The sequence below is a fragment of the Microtus ochrogaster genome, unplaced genomic scaffold (assembly GCF_000317375.1).
Source record: "Microtus ochrogaster isolate Prairie Vole_2 unplaced genomic scaffold, MicOch1.0 UNK54, whole genome shotgun sequence".
In the NCBI taxonomy this organism is placed as follows: Eukaryota; Metazoa; Chordata; class Mammalia; order Rodentia; family Cricetidae; genus Microtus; species Microtus ochrogaster.
The window spans coordinates 1,679,051-1,690,750 of record NW_004949152.1 but is presented as its reverse complement, the minus strand read 5'-3'; the positions used below and the strand labels follow the sequence as shown (position 1 = coordinate 1,690,750).

At 45.9% G+C, this 11,700-nt stretch overlaps 1 protein-coding gene across 2 annotated transcripts in view; it reads left to right on the top strand.

Moving 5' to 3' along the window:
- Fto (FTO, alpha-ketoglutarate dependent dioxygenase) overlaps positions 1-11,700 on the top strand; it is a 344,281-nt gene that overhangs the window by 192,508 nt on the left and 140,073 nt on the right. For both annotated transcript variants that reach the window (XM_005369598.2, XM_026777285.1), the window contains exon 8: positions 4,502-4,626. In XM_005369598.2, coding sequence (XP_005369655.1) covers positions 4,502-4,626 — 125 coding nt within the window. The remainder of the gene's footprint in view (positions 1-4,501; positions 4,627-11,700) is intronic.

Sequence of the window (11,700 nt, the reverse complement as noted above, 5' to 3'; positions counted from 1 at the left end):
CCCTCCCCTCCCCTCCCCTTTCTTCCCTTCCCTTCCCTTCCCCTATTCCTCCCTCCTGCCCTCCTCCAGGTCTCCCCCCTCCCCAGGGACTTGTGCCTGATGGCAAGTATTCTGCACTGCACTACATCCCAAGTCCCCAGCATGCTTTCTTTTGAAGTAAGAGCATTCACAGATGGGTAAGGTTGGTGGCAGTGTGGCATCCGTCATGTGGAGCAGGTGAGAGGTCTGAACTGAGGGGCAGGAAGAGGCAGGTGTAAGAGAGGCGTCAGGATGGAGTGCTGGAGTGAAGGGGTGTACAGGGCTTGGAGAGACCAGATGACTCCAGGGATGGAGTCCATGTCATTGCTCTGAAATAGTGCCACTCCTTCTACAGTAGGATTGGTGAGGAGATGAGAGAGGAAAGCCAAGGAGGCTCAGATGTGGGCAGCTGGAGGTCGTGGTACCGTGCTTGACGTGTCATGTTTAAGAAGAGATAGCCGATTGTTGGCACATGAGGCAGAAGTCAGTGCAGAGGGTGGATGTGTAGGTGCCATGAGTCTACAGGGGCCCCTAGAGCTCTTTCTACAGAGAGAGCAGGCAAAGGCAACAGGGAGTGCAGGTTATGACCTCAGGATGGCAACAGCTGATGGTCTCAGGAAGAGGATTCACCTAGGAGACATGCCAAGGGTTGGCCAAGAGCCTATCTGATGGGTGAAGGCCAGGGCCAATCAGGGCTGTTGCCAAAGTGAAGGCTACTCTGGAAGAAAAGGCTTTGTACTCGGAATGTACAGAGGGATGTCTTTGTGTTCCTGGCACACTGGAGGATTCTGGTCATGGTTGCCAGATAGTTGTACATTTTTTTTTTTTTTTCAAGACAGAAACCCTCTGTAGCTTTGGAGTCTGTCCTGGAACTAGCTCTTGTAGACCAGGCTGGCCTCAAACTCACAGAGATCCACCTGCCTCTGCCTCCCAAGTGCTGGGATTAAAGGCATGCGCCACCACCGCCCAGCTACAAAAATGTTTAAATATCAAGTAGCCAATACTTTCTGACATCCTTTTGTTGAACTAGCACAGCTTTGCACGTGATAGAAGAACTGAGTGTGAGATGGAACAGAACACTAATAATCAGAACGGCAGGTCATGGACAACCAGCCCATGTGTTTGTATGCAGAGAGAGAAGGGCCTTGCCATCGGGAGATGACCCAGACTGAGCCTCTTGTCCTCCTAAGAATATGTTTGGTTCATTCTTATCTGCCAGTATCCTCTCAGACGTTATTGAAAGGAGTCTAAGTGTGACGGGGCTTTAATTCTCCACCACTGTTGAGATCTTCTTTCTTGCTGCAATGTGATTGGGCTTTTGCATCCTCCAACACCTCTGATACCTTCCTTTATGATGCAGAAAGAGTGTGCTGCCATCCGGGAACCCTGGCAAGCAGTGACCCACCTAAAGGAGGGCAAGGCAGATAACTTGCCTTTACTGTCTTTATGGTTTTCATCTCATTCATGAAGAACACCACTGGTTTCTCCATTTTTCTTTAAAGTGTGTATATTTTCTATTTTTTAAATATGGGCTAATTTAAAGAAAAAAGTGTTAGATGTTATGTGACTTGTAAGGGGATGAGAGAATACCTGAAGACCAGGGAACTGAAACCTGGGGTCTGGTTATTTTTGAAGGTCATGAAGTTAGTTTTTGCCAGTGAAGAGCCCCCTCCCGAAGCATATAGTCCTCCCAGTTTACCGGTTTTATGAGCTTATCATGTATGTAATTAGTGATTTCTTAAGAGTCATCCCTTGTTCTTTTCATTTGCAATGCTTATTTTCCGTGCTTGTTTCTTGTTTACCATTCTGACAAATATTAAGTAATTAGGTGGTTAATGGAAAACAGTGGTAACTGGGACAGTTCCCTCTGCTTCTGTGAAACTTCCTTGTACACTCTTCCTCTTCCCCCTCATAGACACTCTTCCCGTGTATGGAAAACAAGAGCCTCTGGATACAGTTGAAATGGTGGTAGAGGTGACAGCACACTGAAGACACTTTAGATTATTCTCACCATTTATGGAGCCTGCTGATGTGTCCCCTGTCCTTTGTTTTGGTGAAGTAACCCGTACACACGGGCCTGGTAGTGTCTAGATAACATTTTGCAGCCACTTTCAACTTTAACTGTGTGATATAGAGTATCCTAGGCAAGCGACAGAACTGTGGTGAGTAAGACACTCTGAAATAAGACTTTTTAGATTAAAAGTCACAGGCCAGCAGCTGCCTGAGTTCTGTTTACCCCACCATATTTCTTATTCCACCTATGTGATATTAAAAAAAAATACGAATTTCTAATGTGAATAAAGCCAGGAGTGTTCACATTTAATACTCCCCTGCCAATGGATTTGTTTGTTTGTTTGTTTGTTTGTTTTGAAAATTCCTGATCTGGCCCTTTTGAGCCAGCGTCTCTGGATGGCAGAGTTCACAGGAGCCCCGTTGTGGCCATTACATGCTCTCTTCAGGGAACCTCTGCCTGACTCACTCTTACCGTCTGTCTGCCCTAAGTGGGGGCATGTCATTGGCGGGTCTTGGGTTGCAAGCTGGAACTGTCTAGAGAAAGTAAGCTTCCTCTCTGGGCTGGAGGACTGACACATTACTTCTGTGGAACATGATTGAGTGTCCTCTGCCATCATCTCCCAGGATTATGCGTGTCTAGATCCTAGAAGCATGAGTTAGAGTTCTCATTCTGCCTCCTGCCTTAGCTCTGTGCCGGACAGAGGATTCCAGTCTAAGACTCAGAAATAAGTTCTGGTAAGTTTAAAAAAAAAAATCAAGGCTTTATTTAAAAGATATGGGCAGCTAGGTGATTTGAAGAGAAAGACCTGACAGGATGCTCAGAAAAAGCAAGGCGCATCAAAGGCAAGGTGTGCTGGAAGCTAAGGTACCTGATGGACCTCTGGAGACACTCCTTTTTCCATCACCCTCTCAAGAGTCTCACATACCGGATAAAGGAGTCAGAGTGGCTTGGCTCGTGTCCTTATAGGGATGTGACAGTCCTCTAAGGCCATGAGCAATGAGAGAAAGGACTTTACCTAAGGGGCTGTAGGTGCAGTTGCTGGACAAAGGAGCCAGTGTTGGCAACAGAAACAATAAACCTTCCTGTACCCCTCCTCAAAGCTGATAATGGGGATAATAAGTACATGCTGTAGAACACTCAAGTGGAGCAAAGAGGTGAATCTCAGGTTCTGGGAGAAGCAAATTGCGAGTGTGTCCTGCATGTCAGCAGCTGCATCAGCATCAGACATGGAAGGACCAGCTGAGCAGCTGGGACACAGGAGGATGCTTCAGACTCGCTAACCTTCACTTTGGCCAGTCCATTAAAAAAGTTTTGATAAATCCAGAAGAAAGCCAGCTTTAGTTTCATCATGTTTTTGGAACTGTCTTGGTATTTGTGACTTGTATTCTATTTGATATACGTTTATATTTGGGTACTCTGGTGTTTACAAAAGAATGCTATAGTATCCCCACAGACTTCATACTGACTTGAGATTAAAATAACATTCCCAGGGCTGGCAGCATAGCTCAGCAGGTAAAGGTGCTTGCTGCCAACCCTGATGGCCTGAGTCAGGCTCTTGGTCCCACATGATAGAAGAGAACCAACTCTCATAGCCCCATGCGTGCACATAGGTCCGTCACCCCAAAAGTAAATATGTAAAAAGTAAACGGATGTAGGGCTCTAGAGTTGGTTCACCACTTAGAGAGGATACTGTTCTTGTAGAGGAACTGAGTTGCTTCTCAGCACCCATACCAGGCAGTGCACAACCACCTATAATTCCTGCTCCAAGGGGTCACTTGCACATACACCCCCACAAACACACACACAAGTACACATAACTAAAATCAAAACAAAAAAATACTTTTGAGTAAATAAATGCTAGTAATATTCACAAATTTTAAAGATGTTTATTGAAATACACTCTGTCTCTGATTAATATGCGCTTATTTCCTTCTTTGCCAGATCTTGATTTGCAACAAGCGAGGGAAATGAGTGATAACACCCCAAACCTCTGGAATGGGTAGAAATTGAAAGTAGTAATTCCAATGAGAGGGGCCACACAGAAAGCCTCCACTGGGTGGCAGGGAACAGAGGCAAAGTCAGAGCCTGCTTTTCCTTTATTGTTGTTTTTAAGGCAAAACAAACAACTCATGGTGACCGGTCCATGAAAATCATTTCTAATAATAGCTCATGGTGGGCAATTCCCTGGGAAAAAATCGTTGGTGTGCTGAGAAAATGAGGGTGAGAACGCATGGCGTCTGGACACGTTTCTTTAGGCAATGGCGCTTTGGAGTTTGCCCTGTGTGCCATGTACATTGATTAAACCCAGAATATATGCTGGCCATTTTTGACCATCATTTACCGTATTGATTTGTTAGCAAGGGAACTGTAATAAAGAAGCCATTGATTTACTGTCCTTATTTGCTTATGGGCTTTTTTTATTATTAATTTTTCACTTTTTCCTTCTCTTTTGGGGATCATTTCTTCTAGACAAATGCTGTGCTTCGTGAAGTTAGAAGAGATGGGCTCCCTGTGGAACAAAGGAACGAAATTCTGGCTGCCATCCTGGTCTCGCTCACCCTGCGCCAGAACCTGAGGAAAGAATGGCACGCCAGGTTTGTGCTGCCGGGAGATGGGGTTTGTGTCCCTGACCTGGCTCGACTTGTCCTCTCATTTGTGGGGCTATAGGAAATAAGCATATTGAAGACATTCTGAGCTAAAGGTAGCTTTCCTGCCCATGGTCACCGCATCAATTATAATGATGCCCGACGTTGTCCATATGTGTGTATGAGTTCTCTTCACGTGTACCATTTAGCCTGCAGGTTTGCACCTTGAGCATAATGTAGCTTAAGTGCCTGATGCCCAAGTGCCCTTTCTGGTCAGCAGTCTGAAGACTGGCTTTGCTATTCAGTTAGGCAGATGCCCGGGAGGTCCACCAAGCCTTACTCCGTCACTGCAAGTGACAGACTGGAAGCAGTGCATTTATTGGTCTCATTTTCAAAATTGGCTGAGTGGAGATTCCTTCTGCTTCAGCCTGGTTTCTTTGTGCGTGGCGCTGTCACTGGTGGAAGGTTTGCGCAAGTCATCCATTCCGGCGATGTGCTTGCAGAGGAAGTCTACAGTTAGTTTGCTGGAAACAGATGATGTCTGGCTCCTCCAAGTGTTGGGATTCTCCTCTATGTTCATAGCGGTAAAAACACTGAGGCTTCTGCACACAAGTGGGAGAGGGACCAGAGGATGATGCTGTGTTTCGTTCACGGTTCTATTTGATGCCTGGAAATCCTATGTGCCTGGGAGTCAAAGAACAGTTTATATTAGCCATGATAATCTCTAAAACTTCATACAGCAGAATTTTCAGCAATTGATAGCTTTACTACTAACTGTAGTCCTGCAAATGAATGTGTTTGAAAAGGATGAAGTCCCGAGCAGTGTTTCCCAAGGAAGGCAGCCTGAGCTGTCGCTTTTCCTTGAGTATCAGAAAGCTGCTTCCTCAGGGGCTGCGTGGTCTGTCTAATCCAGGCTTGTCTTAAGGGGAGTCTCACAGTTTTCAGTGGTGCCCCTTCTTCACAGGGTAGTCATAATTAGTGAGTTTTCAATGGCAGTGGCAAAGGAATTATTTGCCGTTTAACTTTCCATAGTTAAATTGTGACTTTCTTGTGTTACCATTATTATATTTGTATTATATCATATTAAACAATGGACTAGCAGCACTGGGACTCCAGAAAGGTTTCTTGCTTTGTTTTTGCCACGTTCTTTCTTCTTCCCTAGTGCTGCTTGTTAACTTAGAAAGGAGAGAAGCATGTGTCCCCTTGTATTCTGTCTCCCACACACCTCTCTCCAAAGCCTGCACAGCCCAGAGTGCACGCTCACTGGGGATGGCTGTCTTTTGTTGGGTACATATAGTTTGCCACCAGTGACTTCCTATGACATCAACTCACTGGACAACATAGCTGCCATGGCCTGTTTAAAAAGAGTCTGGCTTTCTGGCCCTTTACTGCTAACAGTTTAATCAGGGGCTGGAGCCAGTGTTGAAGTTGATGTAGTCTAGCATCTGAAGCAAAAATTCGCAATTCCTTTGTGGCAGAGGCGGAGAGAAGAAGGGGCTTAGCAGCTGACACTGTGCAGACCCTCTTAAAACCAAACACCTGAAAGAAAATTTCAAGAGGCCGATGTCCTGAGAGCTCCCAAGGCAAAGTGTCCTCGGAGTATTAAATAACCGTATTCCTCCCCCACCCTTCTGTGCCCCCATTTGATGTTTCCCATCCCGGTGCCCTATCTCAAAGCCTCATCCATATGAGCCGGATAAACAGACGGTCACCATATCCCTCTCTTTCCTCATCAAAGCATTGCCCGGCGTCTGGCACAGGCCAGGCCTTGCGTGGTCATCCAGCGGGTGGTGGTAAAAGTTATAAAGCATCCCGGGAAATGCCTTTCTTCCTTGCTGCCTGGGCTTTAAAGATGGGCTTATTGTGTGCTTTGGAAGTACATGAAGAAAACAACAACAAAAACAAAGTAAAACCACTGTGCTTTAACAGAAAGTAGTTAGCACTCACCAGAGACCAAACGGTAGGTTACATATTTCACCTTTGTCTGAGCTACCTAGGGACCAGTTAGACTAGATACTAGAATTTTCTTTCTTTAGAAAGTTGCATCCAGATGATTCTACTTAACTTTTAATACTCATTGAGCTGTGCAGCCCTAAGAACCTTTGGTCGGCCTGACTCTCGCGGGCATGGCTTCCATGCCAGTGTGCCATCATAAGCCCTTTCTCGAGCAGGTTCATCTGCCATCATGGTCTCCAGAGAACATTTTCAGTGACGCTTGTAACTTGGTCATAAAATGTGTCCTTCTCTCAGGCCAGGAGTGGAGCCATTGTCTGGGACTCCACATGTCTGAAACCAAAAGCATATGTTCCCTGTGATTTAGCTCCTTGAGGAAAGTGTCAATTTTGCAGTACTTGGGGTAACTGAGTTTGTCACAGTGTCACACAAGCCCGTGATTCTAGAGGCACATCTGAGTGCTGTTGGCTTCCCTTCCCCAAACTCGATAATCTTATAAACAGCCCTCTCCAAACAGGCTTATTAGGGCTGTCGATTCACCTCCCCAGAGTTGAATGATCCAACATCAGGAGCCCTGTGTGAATGCCGGCTAAGTGTTAACAGAAGTGGTACCGAGTTTCTGAAGATTTGCCTTTGTTTATACAGTCCACTCCGCCTGATGGACAGCTTGTTATAGCTTTTAAAGAACTGGGCAAGCCCTCTGATCTGACCCCTTCTTGACCTCCGCAGCCCAGAGGTCAGTCTGCAGCTAATAAAATCTGAAGCTCTTAGGGTCTACTGTAGGAGCAGGCAGAAAAAGAGCAGCTGCAGGGACTGAGTATCCCAGGATCGGCTGCTTTGGGTCACTGTCTGATAATGAAAATGATTACCAAATTATATGGAAGTTTAACTGCAATAGTGAGAGAGAGGAGGGTGGAGCCCAGCGTATTAGGTTTGATAAATGAACTGTGAAGAGGCCCATCTGGCTCTCAGCATCTTTTCTCCCCCTCTTTCCCTACCAAGGGGAAACATTTGAAAATAACAGCAGTACATATAGACTCAATGACCCATGCAAGGAGCTGGAGTGGATTAAGATTTAATGGTGACAGTGGAAGGAATTATCATTTGAAAAGTCCACCACAGAAAAGGTACAGTTCAGTGTCCATGCCTGATTTGTTTTCCTAGATAAAACCTAAAAGCCAAGGCCTTTGTTTATTTTATGTTGCATCCCCAGCGCATCACCTAGGGTCCCGAGAGTGCTGGGGCATTGATGGCATGGTTACTCGCGTTCGGCTTCGGGAGTCAGAGAGGCCCCCTTTGCCTTGAACACGTCAGAATGACGAGCAAACATTTTCTTTCTGCGCGTTTGCTTGCTCAGTTTCAGTGATGGAGTTAACAAAAGTGCTTTACAAAACAAAACAAAAGAAGGTGCTCGTTTCAGCATACGGCCCTTACGCATGTTGTAGCCCTGGTCTGTACGTGGCTCCTTGGCGCTAGATTCCAGCTAAGACTTTGCAGTTTTTCTGGGACAGATGCACTGTTTTCCCTGGGAGTAAAGCTCACTCCCCCAGTATTCATTCCACAAATGTGCGGGTGAGATATCCCGGTGTCTTGAGAGATGGGGGAAGTCTGTCAAGAGGAGTGTGGAGCTGCTGTGTAGCCTGCTCAGCAAACTATGTCATCATAGTGGTCTTAAAAGACTGCCATTCTATGGCATTGAGGGCTCTGGCTTTGAGCTATATTGTCTGCATAATAGAAGCCTCGCCTAGACGGTAATTATATTGAAAATAGAAACAAAAAGCTTCTGAACATTACCCAAAGCTAGCATATTTCTGGCTTTGACGTGACTGTGTATTAGGGAGGGAGGGGCAGCAGGGAAGGATCTGACTGACCCCGCAGGAGGGCACACTTAAGAGTGAGCAGCCCTGCTCACTGGCAGGCCCTGCCTTATTGTTGCTGTATGAGGAGCAAGCACAACAATAAGAGCAGAGCAAGGCCATTAGGGTTTTAAGCCCTGAGATGTAATCCGAAGAGAACCAGCTGCCATGTGCTCTACAAGTCAGCATGGTGAAGTACACGGTGAGTGACTTTTGAAGTGTCTGCTCGAGACTGCAGTCATCACACCGTCTAGTCGCCGCGAACTCGCTACCCAAAACAAAGCCCTGCTATCTGGTAATAGCCACTGTAGATTTCTCCTTTCCCCACAACCACTGGCAACCACCAGTTTACTTTCTGTGTCTAAAGATTTGCCTGTTATGAACAATTTTATCAATAGACACAAGTTTGGCCCCTTCTGTTTAGCAGAATTTCAGGGTTCATCCCTGTCATAACATTCATTCTCTTTGGTGTTGAATAATACTTCATTATTTGAATATGCCATATTTTATTTGCCTAGTTATCAGCTCTTGGGCATCTGGTCGTTTACATTTGGAACTATTATAAATAATACACCTCTGAATATTAATGTGCATATTCTGGTAGGTTACAAAAAGGCATAGCATGGGTCTGGGAATGTAGTTCAGTAGTAGGTATTTTTAGTATGTGCAAGGCCCTGGATTCAGCCTCCCATAACATGCTCATGCACACACATGTGTATACACACACACACACACACACACACACACAGAGCTACTGAGTGCTATCTCTCCTCTGTTGACTTGATTCGGCGTTTATACCTGTTTCTTTACCATAGGTTAAACAGTGTTTGTTGGCTTGCTCCCCTAGAGCAGCTGGGATTGTTGTAGCAGTTAATAGTCTCTTCCATTGTCATCATGCTCCATCCCAGCGAGGAGGCTCCACACTGTTCATGATGTGTGCCTGGCATCTGCCAAGGCACCTGGCATGCCAACTGACTGAAGGAAGTACTTACTTCTCCAGCCCATGCCTGTGTTTCTAGGTACTTTGTGTTTCTTTTGGTGTTTCCTTAACCTCGCTGAACTGGAACCTTGAACCTAGAGAGGAGGAGAGAATCCTAATATTAGAAATGAATAGTTACTTCTCTGACCTTACCAAGGGTGGAACACTCACAGCCGGAAGGAGGTAGGATCTTGAACATAAAGCTTTGGACACAGTCTAGTTGGAGGAGAAAACACCAAGGTACTTTGCTAGCACCAAGTAAAAAACCATGGTCTCGTTCTTGAGCCAGCCATTCCTAATTCCCTGCCCTGGGTCAAAGAGAAGTCGACCTGGGTGAGAAGATGGTGCATTGGGAGGTTTGGGTCAGGCCCTAAGGTCGTCTCCAAAGGTCATGCCTCTGAATAAGGTTTGGATTCAGTCCAGGAGGGCCAGGCTGAGATTGATGTGGCTCCTACAATTGAAGAGACTGATACATGCTGCAGGTGTACTAAGTTCTGTGTTCGAGCTGTTCTGGGCAGCTACCTTGTCCTAGTCACCTGCTGGTGTCCTGAGCCTTGGTGACTTCCTGTCTGAGCCACAACTCATTGTCCAGTTATGGTAACAATGTGTGTAGTCACTAGCCCCAGGGTGCCCTGGGAGGCCGAGACAGTTACCTGCTGAGGTAAACTGTGACTATATCCTCTGACAATGTCTGATACTGTCCTTCATGCTCGAGTGTCTGATTCTTTGGGCAGTTAGTTAGTTGGGCACTAGGAGTTTAGTATGCATGTGTACGTCACTGTCCTTTGCCATAGATGAATCTGTGGGTACTGTCTGGGTGGCATGAGGAGACATGGGGGATGGGGGCACACTGGTCTACCAATCAGCATTGATTTTTTTCTTCTTCTTTAATGCATCTACCCTTCTTTAGTAACTGCAGTCTCTGCCTACTGCCACCCTTAGCTACAGAATGTCCTTTGTGTCTCTGAACCAGATCACTCTATAAAACCTGATAACTCCGTAAAACCCTCTATAAATGTGTAGGGATTGAAACCTTATATGAATGTAGAGCAAGGACCGGGTGAATGAAGAGCTGGGTTACTTTTTGTCCGAGATACAGGAGCTTATCTTAAGGTGGGCAGTGCTGTTACTGTTATTGCCATTGTCGCTGTCATTACTTGAGCAGTTTTATGGGGACAGAAGCCGGTTGACTTCTACACATCTTATTTGTAAAGTCCACATGTGGGCTGGTGCGCTGGAACTCTGCCCAGTTACTGATTGTGACTAGTTGTTAGCTGTTCTTTGGGGCACTGCTTCTTAGCTTTTGTGAGGAAATACTGATTCACACATTGATTTATCCAGCAAGTGTTTCCTGGGGGCCTGCTGTTTCCCAAGCCCTGCTCCAGGCTCTGGAAGCACAGCAGTGAACAGGACTGAAGACTAGTCCTCTCTTGTGGGGTTTCTCTTCTAGGGTGGGGGTGGGGGTGTGTGGTAGGGGGTCGCAGGCACCATTTCCCCAGGGGAAGCCTGCATAGCGTGTCTGTAAAATGTATAGGGCTGTGTGAAGGGCACTCAACAGAATTGAACCAGAGCTATCCCATTCGGGTTAAAGATAGCAAGTTGTCCTGTCTGATCTTCCTCATAAATGGTCACTTGTGATAACTCTTGCCTTTGTAGTTGTAAAGGGTCAAGTCTGTCAGGTCCCCACAGAACACTGATATCTCCAGGAGCCCCAGCCTAGGGATTCCACATTAATGGCCTCTTTGATTGCCTGCTGCCTGACTCCAAGTTACTTTCCCAGACATTTGCTACTTTTAAAGCCTTCACTTTAAGAAAGGCTTACTTTCATTCCAAGTGTTGTATTGGGAAATCCCCTTAAGAGAGAACTTGAAAAGCCACACCTGTGCCATAGGCGTTTGGGATTATGGCTGACAATGCGCTCTCCTTTATCAATGGTTGTTATTATTGCTGTTGTTGATGTCACTCACATGTTGGGTCTACAAATATCTGTTGAGTTGCTAGCTAGTACTAGGTACTATCCTTGGCCCTGGGGCAATACTGATGAGTAACAGTTGATTAGGAGAAATGGCTTATGTAATATAGAACAATAAATAGAAAGAAATGGGTCATGATTTTAATGGGAACTCAAGTCCCAGGAAAGGAAGATGCAAGCTTGCTTAGGTGTTCTCAAATGAGTCACAGGAAGTCGGTCTCATCTGGAATGAGTTGGCCGCTGGTGGGTAGGAGAACTGCCTGTCCCTGAGAATAAGACAGGAGGGAAAGAAAACCACGTATAATGTGAGTCCTTGGATAGAA